This window comes from Sminthopsis crassicaudata, chromosome 6 (assembly GCF_048593235.1).
Source record: "Sminthopsis crassicaudata isolate SCR6 chromosome 6, ASM4859323v1, whole genome shotgun sequence".
Classification (NCBI taxonomy): Eukaryota; Metazoa; Chordata; class Mammalia; order Dasyuromorphia; family Dasyuridae; genus Sminthopsis; species Sminthopsis crassicaudata.
Genome location: NC_133622.1, coordinates 187,056,752 through 187,077,166, shown reverse-complemented (window position 1 = coordinate 187,077,166; position 20,415 = coordinate 187,056,752). Strand labels below are relative to the sequence as shown.

The 20,415-nt window shown below is 38.2% G+C and overlaps 1 protein-coding gene across 3 annotated transcripts in view; it reads left to right on the top strand.

The window, feature by feature from the left end:
* The window catches only part of HTT (huntingtin), a 225,660-nt gene that overhangs the window by 5,590 nt on the left and 199,655 nt on the right, over window positions 1–20,415 (top strand). For 2 of the 3 annotated variants that reach the window (XM_074274095.1, XM_074274094.1), the window contains exon 1: window positions 12,018–12,809. The exons of the other annotated variant lie outside the window; for it this stretch is intronic. In XM_074274095.1, the coding sequence (XP_074130196.1) occupies window positions 12,607–12,809 (203 nt within the window). In that variant the 5' untranslated portion in view covers window positions 12,018–12,606. Of the gene's footprint in view, window positions 1–12,017; window positions 12,810–20,415 lie in introns of those variants that run through there. 3 annotated transcript variants of the gene reach the window in all.

Sequence of the window (20,415 nt, the reverse complement as noted above, 5' to 3'; positions counted from 1 at the left end):
CCACATTGGGCAAAAAGCAGGTTAAAAATGAACTCATAATCTTCCTCACAAACCCTTCTGGATACTAATTTGTGTTGAGGATACTATCATTCTCCCATTCATCCATTCTCTCAGGAACTCCTCTGGATACTAATTTCTGTTGAGGATACTATCATTCTCCCATTTTTCCAGGAATTCCTCTGGATATTAGTTTCTGTTGAGGATACTATCATTCTCCCATTCATCCATTCTCCCAGGAACTCCTCTGGATACTAATTACTGTTGAAAATAATACAATTTTTGGGGCAGCTAGGTGGTGCAGTGAATAGAGCACCAGCTTTGAATTCAGGAGAACCCAAGTTCAAATCTGGTCTCAGACACTTAACACTTCCTAGCTGTGTGACCCTGGGCAAGTCACTTAACCCCAGCCTTGGGGGGGGGGGGAAAGAAAGAAATAAAATAATATGATTTTCTCATTTTCCCATTCTCCCAGGAACTCTCCTGGATATTAATTTGTGTTGAAAATAGTTTGATTTTCTCATTTTCCCATTTTCCCAGGAGCTCCTCTGGATATTAATTTCTGTTGAGCATACTATCATTCTCCCATTTTCCCAGATTTGATACTCTCTGTCTCTCTTATTCATCTTTTATTCACAGCCATAATTAGAAATTCTTATTTCTTCGGAAAGCAGCAAAAAAGATGACCTCAAATAAACTTTTATAAACAAATTCATTTGCATGGGAGTTGAGAGGAGAGAACTCAGACTCTAGGACATCACCCTGTAGGGAGGAGAGATATTCCAGGAAAGTATGAGGTCACTGCTGGGAAGGGAGCACAGTGGGGCTGGAGGGAGCTGGGAAATATCTCATCTAGGGAACAGCCACCATGGGAGGAAGCGGGCCATCTGGTAACTTCCTATTTTAACAAAATCTTCTTGCTCTTTAAGTGCTAAACTCAGCTGTTTTTACCTGCTGAAAAAAATCTAAGTTCTGTCAGTAATCTTCTACATTTCAGTATCCTGGGGCAAAGATACAGTCACCTTCAGCAAATATATTATTGGCAAGAGGAATGATTTGAAGGGTAGTTTTTCCTAACTGGAAGAACTGAATGATCATGGCTATGACAGGAGAAGTCCAGGATTTTCTGCTTTCTACAAAGAAGAAGGGATACAGACAGACAAGTACTAGCAATAAGCTGAGAGCAAGGATATTTAGTTTGCTGCTCCAAACTAAATAATTATGAGCAGTTGCATCCTGTGTCACTGACCCCCTTATGGAATGATCTGCCTGAACAGAATTTGCCATTTCAGTGGGCATACCTGTGGGGCACATGGTGAAATTATCTCCTTTCTAACTCTCCATTGCTGATCAAGAGGAATTAATCTACTCAAGAGTTTCCTGTTTTGTTTATAATTTGCTCATTTTCTCTCTTATTTTTATAAGGGGTTTTATTTCCAGATAGAGATAAACTAATTTTTTTTGAACTCTGAGTCAATGTTTGGATAAAGGAATGAATTCAGGGAAAAAGAGAGACTAAGACAAAATCCTTAGATTTAAACTTGAGTTTGTATTAAGCTTCATTGATAAATAAACAAAGATAGGTCTCATATGCAAAATACTTTGTAAACTGTAAAACACTCCATAAATGTTAGCTATTATTATTCCATAATTATGGGTCTGCTCTCCTCCCTGTATTTAATCTATTTCCAATTGATATTGGTTTTATTCAGTGCAGGGGCATGATTTTGAACTCCAGAATGACAGGGACTTGACAAGGAGGAGAATGAGAGCAGATCGGGCCCAGCCCTTTCAATAAGTAAGAATATCTAAGAGGGTTTTGATCTGATTTTTCTTGAGCAGCATGACAAATATGGAAATAGGTTTAAAAGAACTGCACATGTTTAATCCATATCAGGTTGCTTGCTCTCTTGGGGAGGGGTGGGAAGAAAGGAGAAAAATTTGGAACATAAGGTTCTGCAAAGGTGAACGTTGAAAACTATCTTTGCATATATTTGCAAAAATAAAATACTGTTAAGTCTGAAGCATTTATTATATAGCATTGGCTCCTTATGACTCTTAGATCCAGTGACACTGACTTGGGCTGTTGCTCGACCGAGACTCTCCATCTGAATCAGGCCATTGTTACTGGCTGTCCCCTTTGCCCAGAATTCTGTTCCTCCTCCTCTCTGACTCCTGGCTTCCTGGACTTCTTTCAAATCCCAACCAATCCTACCTTCTGCACCTCTCAATAATTATGTCTTCCTTTTCTTGTTTCATTATCTCCAATTTATCGTGTATCTGGATTGTTTGTATGTAGTTCTCAGTAGTGTGTTTTCTCCCTCAAGACTGTGAGCCCTTTCAGATAAGGGACTATTTTTTGCCTTTCCTTGTATTCTCAGTTCTTAGCAGATACCTGGCACACAGCAGGCAATTAATAAATGCTTCTTGACTGGTTGACTATTTTGTATTGAAGATACCTTTACAGGCCCTTCCTATATGGATTGTGATTTATCTAAGCCCCTAACTCTCAATGATCAAAGTGCTTCTACACAGATAAATCATTTTCTGAAAAGATGAACTGAAATAAATCTCAACCAACGGGATAGTTGTGGGTGGAGATGGATACAAGACATATATATATAGTTGGGAAAACAAGATTTTTTTTTTAATACTGGAGAAGGAAGAGTTAAACATTTTCTAAATTACGGAGAACCTGTATTAGACTCTGTGAGGGCTATAAAGATGAATGAACAATGGATATAAATACCTCTTTCATCTCATGCAGTTCATAATCTGATGGGGGGAGATTGGAGGAGAACAAAAATAACTGTAATGCAAAATAAAATATGATACATGCCTAACAGAAGCACAAACTACTATTGGCAAAGTACTTATTTCCACCTAGGGAAGAAAGACTAAATTGCAATATTCATGACCTTCACTAAGCTCAAGATTTAGAATTAGTTGAACAAAGAGGGCCTGAATTTGCCCAGGATTCCAGGGTTTTTTCTGATATTGGAAAAGGGAAAGTGAGAAACCAGTTGATTCAAATCTGTTTTGTTTTATTGTGGTACTTTGTGTATCAATTTTGTTGTTCCTTAGTTCAATCTATTAGGCTTTATCTGATCATCATTATCAAGGGTTGCTTATCCCTCTGCTTTCTCCCCCAGTTTTGAATGTTTGCCTCTCAGTTCCTTAGCTTCTTTCCCCTTATATTTTATAGTCTCTTCTGTTTCTGGAGAGGTAGCTATGAGGGTATCAATTAGCCAGATAGTCTCAGCTTTTCAAAAAAAAGAGCTTCCAAACTGGAATTCCACAAATCACCATTCTTGGGTGTGAACCTTCTGCCAGATGCACACAATATCAAGGTTTTTATTTGAAGGATGTTTTCACAGCTCAAAATACAGGCTGTTAATGCATGCGTTTAAAGTAAAAAATTCCAGAACTGCTATTAATCTTGAATAGTTTCAGAAAATCCAAATACCCATCACTTCTCTTCTCAATAATAACCCTAACACAATAACCCTAATACACTCACACACACACACACACACACACACACACACATCCCTGTACATATATATGTATAAAATGTATTTTTATATTGATTTAATTTTATATAAATATATACATACATAAGTAGATATGTATATATTTATATTATTTCATCCTCCAAACTAATTTTAAATAATATAAATATAAATATATATAAATAAATAATATAATAATATATTGGTTTGGAATTGTAGTGTTCTAGTTGCTCTCCTACTAATTTCCACTCATCTATATCCAATTCTTTTTTCCTTGGAGAACCAAGGAGATGTATGCTCTACAGTTTTTAAAAGTTCAGTGATCTCCTCCAGAATTTTTTATTTATTCATATTATTATATTATTAATATTATTATAGGGCCAAAGCAGCAATTATTTTTATGGTGGTCTTTTTGGAAATACTTATCACAAATACCGAAATACAAGATGTCCAAATGTTCCATGAAATGACGTTTCTTGCTGTTTTTGAATGCATGCTAATGTAAACTCCATCAATTCTTGTATTTTCTTCTTTAAGGAAAACCTACAAGCCATCCTTCCATTTAGCTACATTACCTTATACCTTCTAATTTCATTAATCGAGAGAATATCAATGTTAATGTAGTTCATTTCTTCCATTATTGTGTCAATTCTTAGTCACTAGACTGATTTTACATTTATGGAAACTATAATGAAATTAATGTCTATAGACAGTCAAAAATTGTAATTTAAAAAAAAAAAACATCTTCAGCCCCCCCCTTTTTTTTTTTTTTTTTTTTTTTTTTGCCACTTTTTGCCACTTTTTGCCACTGTCATTGCTTCTGATTCCTCCCTTGTCATTCTTGTCTTAATTTTTTGCAACCAGGTTTCAGACCTTACTATTCAAGCAAGACTGCTCTTTCCAAAGTCACCAACGATTTCTTCATTAAAAATTTTAAAAAGAGGCTTTTACTATTGTAAAGTCTGGTAGTTTTGTTTTTTTTTTCTCCATCCTAAGTCTTTTTGAACTCTTTGCAGCATTTGAGACTGTTAACCATCTCCTTATTGTTCCTTTCTATGTGGGTTTTTTGTGACTTTATTCTTTTTTGCTTCTTTCCTTAAGTAGCTGACCATTTCTTCTCAACGTCCTTTGCTGGAATATTATCCACATCAAGCCTCAACTTCTTTTTTTTTTTTTTTTTTAATAATAGATTTTTATTTTTTTTAATATATGCAAAGATAATTTTCAACATTCATTCTTGCAAAACCTTATGTTCCAAATACCTTTCTCTCCCTCCCTCCCCTAGACAGCAATAATCCGATGTTAATATTGATGTTAAATATGTGTGCAATTCTTCTATATGTATTTCCACATTTATCATGTTGCACAAGAAAAATCAGATCAGAAAGAAAATGAGAAAAAACAAAAAGCAAGCAAACAACAAAAAGGTGGAAATACTATGTTGTGATTTACATTCAGTCCCCATAGTCTTTTTTCTGGATGCAGATGGCTCTCTCCATCACAAGTCTATTGTAATTATGCTTTAATTCCTAATTAAGGGTGTACCATTAGATTGTCCTGTGCCCTCTTCCTTCTGCCTCTGGGATATCATCTTTCATATGGGTTCAATGACCATCTTTATGCTGATAACTCTTAGATATTTCCATCTTTAGTTTCTCAGGTTCTAATTCCATAATGCCAACTTCCTACTATTTAAAACTGGAAAGCCTGTAGGAATTTTATTTTATTTGCCAAGGAAATTAGAGTTCAGTGACTTGCTAAGGATCATACATCTAAGAAATGTTAAATGTCTGAGTCTGGATTTGAACTCAGGGCCCCCTGATTTCAGGGCTGGTGCTCTATCCACTGTGCTACCTAGCTACTAATCCATCATCTTAATGGAACTTTTGTTTTTTTTAATTGAACTAAATACATAAGAAAAAAAAAAACAGAATAGAAAAAAGACAGAAAACCAAAATAACAAAACAAAACATTGTCATGTGCTCAGCAGAACATGAGGGAGGATTTTCATTTCAAGTAAGCATACATAATAATAGAAGAAAATATATTCATGGTAAAGGTCTCTTCTTTGCTTCCTTGTAGGTTATTCTTTTATCTGCTAAGCACTTTTGTTATTTTTTTCCCCTTTCATTCCCCCCCCCCATCTCCCAAGTAGACTAAAGTTAAGCACAGATATATTTATATTTTTTTTATCCAAAAACATTCATTTACATTTACTATATTACATACAGTAATAATATAGCTCGACATTTCTCCTGATCTCTCCTGATTGAATTTCTAAGTTAGATTTTGTCTAAGATCAATGATTACTAGCCCTACTTTTTTTTCCCTAGAAAATTCTATTCCTGATCCTTGTGGTAGAATATCTATTTTTCTCTTATTTCATAACTCTGCTCTTTTACTTTAATTCTGCTCTTTAACTTACCTTGCTATTATTTAATTTCCCCCCACCCAAGGATCCTTCCCTTATTTTCTCACTCAATCCTTTCCTTCCCTCTTTATCCCATTCCCATTAATCTACATACTTTATCCCCTTAATTTAAACACCCTTCTCTACCCCACCTTAATTTATGCTACCCTTCCCTCCTTTATCCCTTTCCCATTAATTTATACATCTTGACCCATTACATAAGCTTCTGTACCCCATCATAAATTATCCTTTATCCCTTGCCCATTAATCTACACAACTTGTTCCAATGCCATAAATTTACATATCTTTCCATATCCCACCCACCTTATCCTATTCCCTTCTCCCATCTGTTCCCCCTTATTTATTTATATATTTTGGAAGGTGCTATATCCTTCATGGTGCATGTATATATAGATATATAGATATAGTGTCTAACCCATTCCTGATGTGAGCAGGTTTTCAGAACAACTAGTTCTCCCTGCTCTAATGCCTCTGTGAATATTCTTCCTCTGCACTTCATTTGTATACCAATTATTATTTTTACCTTTTCCTAGACAGTTTATTTTTTAAAGTCATATCTTATACAATTCTGCCCCAATCTTTCTTCTGAGCTACCCAGTTACTAAATCTTAAACATATGATATACATTTCCATGTAAAAAACATAAACAATTTGTCATGTTTAATAAGTTCCTTCAAATTAATTTTTGATATTGGTTCTTATATGGTAAATTTCCTATTAAGTTCAAGTTTGGTTGAAAGGCCTGAAAATTTACAAGTTCATTGAACGTCCATTTTTTTTCAATCAATGATATGGACAATTTTAGTGGATATGATATTTTTGGTTGCAGGCCTAGTTCTTTTGATTGCTGGTGTACATGATTCCAAGACCTGTGGTCTTTTATGGTGGCTGTTGCTAAGTACTGTACAATTGTAATTGTAGCTCTAGCATATTTGAGTTGTTTTTTTCTTGTTTCTTGCAAAATTTTCTCTTTGATCTCTAAATTTGGCAATAATATTCCTATGTTTTTCCACAACTGATTTTTTTGAGGTGGTGATTGATGGATTTTTTCTATTTCTACTTTCCCTTCATGTTGTATCACTCCAGGACAATTTTCTTGGAGTATTTCTTGTATTATTGTGTCAAAGTCCTTTATTCTGATGACAGTTTTCAGGTAGTCCAATTATTCTTTTATTTTTCTCCAAATCTGTTGCTGTTTTTTTAAAGATGTTTCATGTTCTTTTCCATTTTTTTAATTCTTTACATTTTATTATTTTTTTCTTGGTCTTTTATAGCTTCATTGGCTTCTATTTGCCCAATTCTAATTTCTCTCTTTCTTTAGTGAGTGAAATTTTGGCAATGCATTTATTTATTTGTTTTTATTTTTAAAAATAGCTTATTTTTCCAAATACATGCAAAGAGTTTTCAACATTCACTTTTGCAAAATCTTGTATTCCAAAATTTTCTCTCGTTATCCCCACCCTTTCTCACGCCTCCTTAAGACAGCAAGTAATCCAATATAGGTTAAACATTCAATTTTTCTAAACATATTTCTAAATTTGTCATGCTGTACAAGAAAAATTAGCTCAAAAGGTGAAAGAAAAAACAAAAGAAAAAAAAAAGCAAAGAAACAACAACAATAAAAAGTGAAAATCCTATGCTCTGATCCATATTCAGCTTTCATAGTTCTCTTTCTGGATTTGGATAATTCTTTCCAAAACAAGTCTATTGGAATTGCCTTGAATTACCTCCTCAATTCGAATTTTCAAAGAATTATTTTGTTCTTTATATTCTTATATATATGTATATATGAGAAAAAATTATATTCTTCTTATAGTCTGTATCTCTTTTTCTAGTTGGTTATCTTTTTTTTCATAATCTTTTTGGGTTTTTTGGGTGGCTTTATTTATTTATTTAGCTTTTCCTTATCTCTCATTTGATTTTTAAATTCTTTTAAAATTCTTTTTTGAGTTCTCCCTGGCAGGGAGCCATGTCACATTATTCTTTGGGGCAGAAGAAGCATTTTTTACTTTACTGTCCTCTAAATATGAACCCTGATTTTCCTTATTCCCATAGTAAGTTTTTATGGTTGGGTTCTTTTTTCATTGCCTGTTCATTTTTTTAAAACGAGTGTAATTACCTCTGATCTCAGGGTGCAGGGGATGGTGCCTCTAGTTTCATTTCAGCTCTCCCCTCTGACGTGGAACCCCAAACTAAAAGCTCCCCCTTCCTGCAAGTCCCTGCAGCCAGCAGCCTTTCTCCCCTCTCCCCTCCTGCACTCACTGGATGTGCTGGCTCTCAAGATCAGGCCTCTGCAGCACATCTGGGCCTGGTGTTCCTAATCCACCAAAATTCTTTCAGTATCCCCCAATTCCTCACTGTCCTGGAGGTGAATGTTTCTGTGGTTTCTGCTGAGGCTCCAGCCAAAGCCAGTTAACCCCAGGGGACCCTGTTGGCTCAGCAGGAGCTAAGCTGGAGATGTTTAGTTCAGGTGTGTTAATCCTTGTTCTGGGGTCTCTCTTTGGGTTTTCTTGGGTTGTACTGGAGGATACCTATTCTTCCCCAAGTCTTTATGTTTCACCATCTGTGTTTGCCCTGAAGTGCAAATTTCTTCTGTCAGTGGGGGAAATTGGAAGAGCTTGAAATTTGCTGACCCCTTCCACCACCTTCCTAGAATCCTATCCACAGGCATTTTCAATGTAACATACCAAAACAGAACTTATTCCCTTTCTCTAAAATCCTTCCTTTCTTCCATACTTCCCCATTATTGTCAAGGACCATTCTTTCAGTCATCTGGACCCAAAACCTTGATAATATCTTTCACCGCTCATTTATATTCATACATACACTCATTGATATACACATATGTGTGTATGTATGTGTGTGTATATAAAACCTGTTGTCAAACCAATCTCTCCTCTATACCCCAGTTTCTTAAACTTGAATCTTGTACCTAAATGTGGGGGTTGTGAAATTATGAATTATTATCAGTAAATATTTGATTTATATATTTATTTTATATACCTCTATATCTGGGGTCATGTAAAAAAAATTTAGGCAAAAAAAGGTTTGCAAGTGGAAAAGATTTAAGAAGGCCTGCCTGCACAATTGCCAAAATTATTTTTCTAAAGTATAATTCTGACCATATCAACTAACTGTTTCCTTTCCACCTGTCAAGAAGCATTTGTGGCTCCTCCCTATTATTAGGTTCAAAACCAAATATCTTTACAACCTGATTCTATTTGACTTTTACTTTCTTATTGATTTCCCACACACGGAGATACACACCCAGAATTGGCTTTCTTAGCGTTTCTCATACAAGATAATCCATTGCAATATCTATCCCTGAGGGTGCAAATGGACTCTTACCTCCCTTCAGCTTTTCAGAATCCTTACTATCTGTCAAGAATCAGCTGAATCTTGAAACCTTTCCTAATCCCATCAGCTGCTTAGTGACTCTCCTAACCCCAACTGTCTATTGTTTAAAGGATAAATCAAACATTTACGGATAATAAATCACAAAGAAATCTATTTTAAAACACTTTTTGGAATTCATGTCATTTCCCCATTTATTTTAATAAATGTGAAAAACAAATTTGCATACTAATGAAACAGATATGTTTATTTTTACATAAAGAATTAAATAAGTGAGTCAGTGAATACAAATTTATCAAATACCTACTCTAGAGAGCCATCTCTGGATACGAGTTAGTGGGAAAAAAAATTAATCTTCACATGACTAAACCTCTCATCATAAGAGACACCCTTTCCATGACTGATCCTGCTTTTTAAGCCTTTTCCATATTTGTAGCAGGAAGTTGTGTTTCAAAAGCATTGCTTCTGAGGATCTAGGATCCCCTTGGTGCTGCGATAAGGACTCTAAGGACAAATAACTATAAAGATAATAATAATCAACAAATAATAAATTACCTTTATCCAGTGCTTTAGGAGTTTATAAAGCATTCAAAGTGGAAAAGCTGTTTTCCTCACCCAATCCTGTTGGGGAGCAAGTACAAGGATTAGTATCTCCATTTTACAGTTGAAGAAAATGAAACTCAGAGCCAGCAGTCCCAAACAAAGGTCCTGGGAATCTAAACATAGTGCTTTTTCTTCTAGGCTGGGGGACTCCCTACTGGACTCTGAAACCCACATCCTCATTTCCTGGGTGATTGTGAGGCAGAAATTCTCTAATCCCTCTTCAGTGCAGTCTAGGAAGGAAGCACAAATCAAATAGTAAAGCATGGAATTGTAACACACTTGTATAACAAATACCCGGAAAAACCAGGTAGTTAAGTCCTCTACAAATAAGTGAGAAGGCTCTTTCTTGAACTTATGAAGGGTCAATAGGGAAAAGATAAACATTCTCCCTTGGGAATTCATCTTAAGATCAAGGTGTCAACACAGGGCCCATCTATGAGTATGGAGGAAACTGATCAAAATGAGTTAGGAAAAAAAAATGAAAATACAATAAAACTGACAATAGTATATTTTAAACTAATCAATATACAGCCCTTCTGGTTGAGTTTGACCCTATTCTTCTAATCAGATAGACTGGGCCTACTCCTAAGTGCAGCTCAGACCAGATTAAAATGTCATTGGAAGGGTCAATGTAATGTAAGGGTGATGTTCTTAACCTGGGATTCCGAACAATTTATTTCCTTTTATAATCCTATGTACTTTATTTTGTGCATTTAAAAAGGATTCCAAAAAGGGGTGCACAGCTTCATTAGGCTCCAAAGGGGGTCAAGAACCCCATTCCAAGATATGAGAAAGTTGTCTAGTCTCTATTGTGTCCCTCCATCTGGGCATCTGCGGCTGTCATTGCTGAAGCTCTACTTCCCTTTACCACTGTGGAAGGCCCCTCTCTGCTACTGCTACCTTCGCTTCCTTCCACGGAAGCTCTGCCCCAGGTTATCCCTGTGATAAATTACAGTATAATCTGTATAACAGCTTAAACTTTGAAGAGTGCTCTTTATAACGCCATCTTATCTAAGGAATAGATGTTTTTGGCCTCGGTACAACAGACATGCTCTGAAACGGAAATTCGTTAAGTTTGAGCGCACATAGCGAGTAACTATCTGAGGAAGGAGTGGCCGGTTTGCTCCTGAGACGACCACTCTTGCCGTTAATCTGTTACAGTCACATGTCAATCAAATTCTTCCTGCCAACCTTTCACGGACTCTGAGCTCTGCTTTAAAGGAGCTAAAAGGGCCGCTTAGACGGCGGTGAATTCCTAGACAGATGGCGCCCTTCCTCATCCTCAAGCTCACGTCCATCCAGGTGAATGGTTTTCTTTCACTTTACTCCACCCTCAGAGGGAAGGTGTCAGTTGCTTCCTCTCACCATCCATGCTCACAGATCATACCTTTTTTTTTTTTTTTTTTTAATGTGATGATCAACTGTGATGGAATTGGGTCTTTCCTTTTTTTTTTTTTTTTTTTTTTAATGTGATGATCAACTATGATGGAATTGGGTCTTTCCTTTTTTTTTTTAATTATATTTTTATTAAAGCTTTTAATTTTCAAAACCTATGCATGGATAATTTTCAACATTCACCCTTGCAAACCCTAGTTCCAAATTTTTTCTCTCTTCCCCCCCACCCCCTCCCCTAGATGGCAAACAATGCAAGGCAGCCCAAACATGCCCAATTCTTCTGTACATATTTCCACAAATATCATGTTGCACAAGAAAAATCAAATCAAAAAGGGAAAAAGTGAGAAAGAAAACAAATGCAAGCAAACTAATAAAAGAAGTGAAAACGCCGTGTGACCCGCACTCAGTCCCTCTTTCTAGTTAGGCACTGCACTGAGCTCGGAGGATACAAGAAGAGGAGGCATGAGTCTGCCCTCAGTGAGAATCGAGCTAGCTGCGGGGTAGCGAATGCAGCACATCCAGACCCCGTGTACAGTGCGTGCTCTGCTGGCTCACGTGACATGGGTGTCAGTTACACACCCAAGGCCCGGCGCAAAGGCAAGCCTTGATTGGTGAGCTGAATTGGGCTGCTTCCAAAAGGAGGCGAGCTTCTTGACTGGGGAGGAAGACTGGCTAAAGAACTGCGTCCCGCAGGTGGAAGCCTGGTCCTGTGCCAATTCAACCTGTTGAGCGTCAGTGTTCACCGATGTGTGCCATGGGAGCCCCAGGACCAGCCCCAGACGCCACGTGGGATTATTATGTGGCCTCTGGAGGAAGGGAGACTCGAGGGCAGATTTGGCTTAGTTTCTTCCACGGACCCGAGGAATAGGCAAAATGATCTTTGAGTCCCTCTTCCCCCGGGTATCTCTTTAACCCCTCTTGACGTACAAGTTCATCCCACATAGGCAGCAGACGGGCGTCCGGTTAGGGGGTGGGCGGGGACTAGGCCTGGCTCTTGCCTCCGATTGGTGGCCGCAGTTTCAGCCTCACTGTCACTCTCCCCGGCGCCCCCTCCCGTCAGTGTCAGTGCCTCCTCCCGACTCAACTCCGCTCCGAGGGCCGCTTCCCGTCGCGGGGGCTGCCGGGACAGTTTCAAGATGGCGGCGACGCTCCGCGCCGTCCCGGGTCTTTGCCAAGTGTTCCATTCATTTCCCCGCTGCTGAGCTGGTCCGGGGAAAGGCGGGAGAGGCTGAGGGCCGCCGGGGAGGGCGTAGGAGCCACGTCGGGCCCGGGGCTGGCGCCGGGAACTGCGGGGCCTCCCGCTGACGGGCCACCATGGCCACCCTGGAGAAGCTGATGAAGGCATTCGAGTCCCTTAAGTCCTTCCAGCAGCAACAGCAGCCTCCGCCGCCGCCGCCGGCGCAGCCTCCGCAGCCGCCCCAGGCGCAGCCCCCCCAGCAGCCGTCGCAGCAGCAGTCCCAGCAGCCGCCGCCGCCGCAACCCGGGCCGTCCGGGGTGGAGGAGCCGGCTCACCGACCGTGAGTGGCTAGCGCCGGCCGGGCGGGGACAGCGCGGCGCCCAGCCCCTCCCGGGACCCCTTTGGGGCCGCCCTTTGACCCTCGAGGAAGTGGGACGGGTTAGGGGTTTCCCATCTGCGTTCCCCTCCCCCAGTCCAGGGGGAGGGCGGCCTGAGCACCTGTTGTCCGGGCTCGGGGAGAACTCGGGAACCCCCAAAGAGGGAGAATGGGGTCCTCGTCCCACACCTTACCAATCTGAAGGGGCACGGGGGGACCCGCCGTCCTGCCCCCACTGAACATGGGCTTCCTTCAGCGTGTCACCCCCTCCCCCGGCTTTGGGGACTTTATAGAGACCCTTGTGTGAACTTTGAGCATTCTAGCCCCTTCTCTGGCCTTCAACCAAGGGGGAGGCAAGGGCTCCCCTAGTCTGTGGGAGGAGAAATCCCCACGCTCTCGGATCCCGGAACCGACGTCTGCGAAATGGACTTGTTTCCCTTCCCGTTAATTTCCTAGAAGACTTAAGTGTCCCCACTTCCCCTCCCCCGTCAGCCAGCTCCTCTTACGGCCGGAGCCCTTGTCACTTTTCAGACTTGTAGAAGTTGGGGTCAGTGAAAAAGAGCGATGGGGAGTTAGTTGTTCTAGCGTTTAGAAAGCTCGTGCCGGGGGTCCTAGTGGGGGTGGGGCCAAGGATGCCCAGTAGGGGAGGGGGGGATGTATTGCAAAGAGAAACCTAGCAGTGACTCTTAGAGTGAACATCTCGGCTTCATTACTAAATGCCATAGTGTCTGGTCAGGCCAATATGAGGAGGAGGAAGATGATGATGATGATGGGGAGTCCCAACTTCTCTCTCTCCGGGTGGAGCTGTAAGAATTTGAATAGGTTGTACGTAATGATAAAAATGAGCTTTGAACTAATTCTTAGTCCAAGAATTTTAATTTTGGATAAAGGAAAGAATAGTAGTGATAATATTGGGAAACATTGCCTGAAGTCCATTCCCCTCCCCCCCCAACTTGGAAAAAAAATGCTTCTGGGGGTCAATAGTTAAATTATTACAAGATTCATAAGATTCATTTCTAATTCATCTTTCCTAGCTTATTTGTAACTTGTTTAAACTTGGCACATGGGATCATTCTGAGATGCAAACTCCAGAAACATGTCCATTTGAATGAATAAAAGGGTATTTTAAGTGTTCACTGTCAAGCAACGGAGGATGCAGATATAAATAGGTTTTGGTTTTACTCATTTCACCCTGTACCAGATTCTAGAACTCTTAGCTGGTTTCTCTGAATCTGTCTTATTTGTTTTTTCTCATACCTCTGTGTGTTCCTATTACACTCATGTACCATGTGTGATAAGCCATTCCCTGGATTAGTGTGTTGCCAGTTTTTTTGCTACAAGAAAAAGTGCTGCAATAATTATTTGTTCATATGAATTTTTTCCTTCAGTCTTTGCCCTATTTAGGGTATATACCTAATAGTGGTATTGCTAGATCAGAGAATACATGCATGTATACATGTGTGTGTGTACTTAGTGATATTTTAAAATGTCGCATTAGTTCATTGTTGTTTGTCCTTTGTTCTCTAAGAGGACTGTGACATCAGGGAGGTCATGCCATGACATGCAAGTGAGTTGAAATGAGGAGGGCTGAATTCATGGTTCCATGCGTAGTATTCCTGTTCTTCCATAACTCCATCAATGATGTCACTAACTTTGTTGTCATTCTTGCTACTCTTATGTGAGGTAGAATCTCCAAGTTTTAAAAACTACTTTTCATATTGAAGTCATTGCTAGTAATATATTATTATAGTCTCTTTATACCCACCATAAATTTTTCCATTGCTGTTAGGATTACTTAGAATTTGATTCTTCAAAAGTTTTGGCATATCATGATTTATAGACATGAGTTATCATTATTGATGTTAAAGGGAAAGATACTTGTCGTAGTAAGCAATTTGGAATACTCCATAGTATCTCAGCTTGGCCAATCTCCTCATGTTCAATTGTGGGCTCAGTCATTTTTTATCATCATTGGTGTTCCAATGTTGATGGATTGTCAATCTAGCGTCATGTTTTAGACTGAGTAGGATGTTTTCCATCTACTTTTGTTTTTCCATTATGCATGGTTAAAATAAATTTTTTCCATTTTTCTAGTTTCCCTATGGAGGCTCTCAGAGGAGGATTCTTTTGATCTTGATTTAGTTAGTGTGATGCCATGCACAAAATGACTGTTTTAGTGCACAGGTTTAAAAGTAAGATTTTGCCACGCAGAAATGTGTCAAATTAAAGGAAACCAAGTAAATAACGAAATTTTGGAATGGTAAACTAGAATCTTTTTAATCCTTATCATTATCCTTAATTCTGCAAACATTTAAGCAGTGTAAACTACACCTATGGGGTGGGGCTTCATCAGAAAGATTACTTCCCTTGCTTTATGGAAATTTACATTGGGGGCAGGAAGACAGCTGGCATAAAGCTGTACCCCTAGGTATGTGCACTCTTAATTTCACAAAGCTATGAGTATTAACAGATAAATATTACTGATGTACCCTGGAAAAGTCACTTTACCCTCTTTGCCTCAGTTTTCTCACTTGAAAAATGAATTGGAAAAAGAAATGGCAAATCACTTCAGCATATCTTTTCCAAGCAAACTCTGAAAGAGGTCTGGGATGTGTGTGTGTGTGTGTGTGTGTGTGTGTGTGTGTGTGTGTGTGTGTGTGTATTAGATCTGTACTTTAGAAAGATGATATTGGTAAGCTATACTTAGTTAAGTTTAGAGGGACTTTTCTCATCAACTGGTTGAAACAATCTTTTTAAACATTTTATGGGATGCTAGAACATTGTATGAAACAAACACTAAGGCAAATAGGATTTTCACTTTATTGGTGGAGGGAGTACTCATACCATCCTGAACCTCAATTTCTTCATCCATCAAATCATTCTCATAACAGTAACATTTATATAGCACTTTAAAGTTTGCAAAGTACTTTATGTTTGAACAGATAGTGATGTGTAGTTTCCAAAATGGAGGTGGGTGAGAAGATGGTTCCTATCTTACCCATAATCTTCAATAACTCTTCCTTCTCAGTCATCTGGTACCCTCAACATTATTCCACTCTGCCTCCTCCTACTATTGTGAAAATCATCAATCAATCTTCTTCCATTAACTCTGGCTTCTTTTGACCTTTATTCATCCACTTCATTGGCTGTTCAGGTGCTTTCAGGAAAATTGTCTTCCTCATGACAGGAAAAGATGATGATGAATGTTGGAAGGGATGTGGGAAAACTGGGACACTGATCCTTTGTTGGTGGAATTGTGAATGCATCTAACCATTCTGGAGAACAATTTGAAACTATGCTCAAAAAGTTATCAAAATGTGCATACCCTTTGATCCAGTGGTGTTACTACTGGGTTTATATCCCAAAGAGATCTTAAAAGAAGGGAAAGGGACCTGTATGTGCAAGAATGTTTGTGGCAGCCCTCTTTATAATGGCCAGAAACTGGAAACTTAGTGAATGCCCATCAACTGGAGAATGGCTGAATAAATTGTGGTATATGAATGTTATGGAATATTATTGTTATGTAAGAAATGACTAGCAGGAGGATTTCAGAAAGACCTGGAGAGACTTACATGAACTGATGCTGAGTGAAATGAGCAGGACCAGGACATCGTTGTATACTTCAACAACAGTACTATACAATGGTCAATTCTGATGGCCATGACTCTCTTCAACAATGAGATATGAACCAAATCAGTTCCATTTGTTCAATAATGAAGAGAACCAGCTATACCCAGTGAAAGAACTCTGAGAAATGAGTGTGAACTACAACATAACATTTCCACTCCCTCTATTTTTGTCCGCTTGCATTTTTTATTTCCTTCTCAGGTTATTTTTTACCTTTTTTCTAAGTCTAATTCTTGTGCAGCAAAATAACTGTATGGACAGTTATATATATATTGTATTTAACATATACTTTAACATATTTAACATGTATTGGTCTATCTGCCATCTAGGGCAGAGGGTGGGGGGAAGGAGAGGAAAGTTGGAACAGAAAGTTTTGCAAGCATCAATGCTGAAAAATTACCCATGCATATATCTTGTAAATAAAAAGCTATTAAAAAAAAAAAAAAAAACAACACCTGAATCCTACCAAAAAAACCCAAAAAACTTATTTTCCTCTTCACATCATATCTATACAAGTTCGCCAGACATACTCCCTGATGTCTCTGTGCCCCTTGGCTGGCTCTGTTACACATGTATGAGAAGATCTTTATAATTTTTTTTCCTCTCTAAATCCATGGCTCTTCTGAACTCTACTTACTGTTGAAAGCACCACCATGCTTTTAGAAGTCAGCCAAGTTGACAACCTTGTTATCCTCAGGTCCTTAACTGTCACTCACATATTCAGTCAGGTCCTAATTACTTCTTTTCTATCTATACAGCATCTCCCACATCTTGCTCCCCTTCTTTATTGACATGATCCCCACCAGCTTCAGGCCTCTTGCCAGTTCTGTTAGGATAACTTTCTATTTGGTTTTCCTATCAAAAATCTCTTCATTCTTATTCATCTTCCCCACAGCTGCCAAAATGATTCATCTTGTTATTTTGTCACTTAAGAAGCTCTTGATTGCAGAAGAAAATATTATTTCGTCCTTATCCCCTTTAAATTTATATTTTGTGTGTAAGTTATATAATTTATACAAGTATTAATTTAGTATATGTGTGTGTGTGTGTGTGTGTGTGTGTGTGTGTAACTTATGGATAGGTAACACAGAGTGCATGCTCAAAAATGTTTTACTGATAGGAATGTGATTTTAAAAAGTTGGAAACTACTGGATTTAGATGACTTTTAAAGTCTCTTCCTACTCTTAATCTGTGATCCCATGATTTTAAGATGAGGGAGAGGCCAATGCAGATTAGGCATATTAACTTGCTCTCCCCTCCTTTCTCACTCCTTTAACTAAATTGAAAAAATTTAGAACCCTTATTTGACTGAAATCTTTCATCAGTGGCTATTTTTTTTTTTTTTTTAATTTTATGGCTGGTCTACTGGCAGTCATTTCTTTGAGAAACATGCTTTGTTCCAAGTGGAGAGCAGCCTCTGAGGAGGCTGATTTCCCTTCTTTTCACATGCTTATTACACACTCCTATGTCTTTTTTCTTATTAATTTTTATAATTATAAATTTTTTTGACAGTACATATGCATGAGTAATTTTTTTTATTACATTATCCCTTGTATTCATTTTTCCAAATTTTCCCCTCCCTCCCCTAGATGACAGGCAGTCCCATACATTTTACATGTGTTACAGTATAACCTAGATACAATATATGTGTGTAAATCCAATTTTCTTGTTGCATGTTAAGTATTGGATTCCGAAGGTATAAGTAACCTGGGTAGATAGACAGTACACTCCTATGTCTTGGTGATAAGGGGAAGAAGAGATGTTGGAAACTGGAAAAACTGTTGTTACTTCTGCTTCTGAGGAGACTAGTGGAGTTTAGAATACAGTACTAAGAAGAAGGTGATTTTAGGCTGTTCTCGGATATTTTATGAGTAAGATTTGGGGAAATTATTTAGACTAGTTAAATATATTTTAATATACTATCTTTTTCCTTTCAACTTGAATTTCATAAGTCATTTACTTTTGGACATGGTGGACATGGTATTTTGGACATAATGGCAGTCTTTAGAAAGTCTTTAGAAAGAAATATATCAGGAGGAACTGTGTTTACTTACTGTTTGACTCTGGTCAAGTCAATAAACCCTGTCTCCTCCCTCATGCTCCCCTAAAAAATACTTCAAAGACCTTCCTTGAATATTGTATTGAGTGGATATGGCACTCCCTCTGCCTCTCCCTCCCCGCCCCCTATCCTTATATACAAATTAGAATTTTTTTTTTAATTCTTTGTAGAATTTTTTTTATTATAACTTTTTATTTACAAGATATATGCATGGGTAATTTTTCAGCATTGACAATTGCAAAACCTTTTGTTCTAACTTTTCCCCTCCTTCCCACCAGCCCTTCCCCAGATGGCTGGTTGACCAATACATGTTAAATATGTTAAAGTATAAGTTAAATACAATATATTTATACATGTTCAAACAGTTATTTTGCTGTACAAGAAGAATCGGATTTTGAAACAGTGTACAATTAACCTGTGAAGGAAATCAAAAATGTAGGCGGACAAAAATAGAGGGATTGGGAATTCTATATAGTGGTTCATACTCATCTTCTCATCTTCTAGAGTTCTTTCGCTGGGTGTGACTGGTTCAGTTCATTACTGCTCTATTGGAACTGATTTGGTTCATATCATTGTTGAAGAGGGCCACTTCCATCAGAATTGATCATCATATAGTATTGTTGTTGAAGTGTATAATGATCTCCTGATCCTGCTCATTTCACTCAGCATCAGTTCATGTAAGTCTCTCCAGGCCTTTCTGAAATCCTCCTGCTAGTCATTTCCTATAGAACAATAATATTTCATAATATTCATATACCACAATTTATTCGGTCATTCTCTAGTTGATGGACATCCATTCAGCTTCCAGTTTCTGGCCACCACAAAGAGGGCTGCCACAAACATTTTTGCACATACGGGTCCCTTTCCCTCCTTTAAGATCTCTTTGGGATATAAGCCTAGTAGTAACACTGCTAGATCAAAGGGTATGCATAGTTTGATAGCTTTTTGAGTATAATTCCAAATTGCTCTCCAGAGTGGTTGGATGTATTCACAATTCCACCAACAATGTATCAGTGTCCCAGTTTTCCCACATCCCCTCCAATATTCTGCATTATCTTTCCCTGTCTTCCAGCCACAAATTAGAATTTTTCCTGCTGAGTGCTGAAAAGAATGGAAAGCCTTGGAAAAAGAGGACTTTTTTTAAAAATTAATTTTATAATTATAACATTTTTTGACAGTACATATGCATAGGTAATTTTTTTTTACAACATTATCCCTTGTACTCCCTTCTGTTCCGAATTTTTCCTCTCCTTCCCTCCACCCCCTCCCCTAGATGGCAGGCATTCCCATACATATTAAATATCTTATAGTATATCCTAGGTACAATATATATGTGCAGAACCGAATTTTGTTGTTGTTGTTGTTGCAAAGGAAGAATTGGATTCGGAAGGTAAAAATAACCTGGGGAGAAAAACAAAAAATGCTAACAGAGCTTTTTAATTTGATGTAATTAAATTTTTTTATTTTGTGATCAATAATAATCTCTAGTTCTCCTTTGGTCACAAATTTCTTCCTCCTCCACAAGTCTGAGAGGTAAACTATCCTATGTTCCTCTAATTTATTTATGATCTTGTTCTTTATGCCTAAATCATAGACCCATTTTGATCTTATCTTAGTTTGTGGTGTTAAGTGTGGGTCCATGCCTAGTTTCTGCCATACTAATTTCCAGTTTTCCCAGCAGTTCTTGTCAAATAATGAATTCTTATCCCAAAAGTTGGGATCTTTGGGTTTGTCAAACACTAGATTGCTATTTTTATTCACTATCTTGCCTTGTGAACCTAACCTATTCCACTGATCATCTATTTCTTAGCCAATACCAAATGGTTTTGGTGACTGCTGCTTTATAATATAGTTCTAGGTCAAAGGATATGAACAGACAATTTT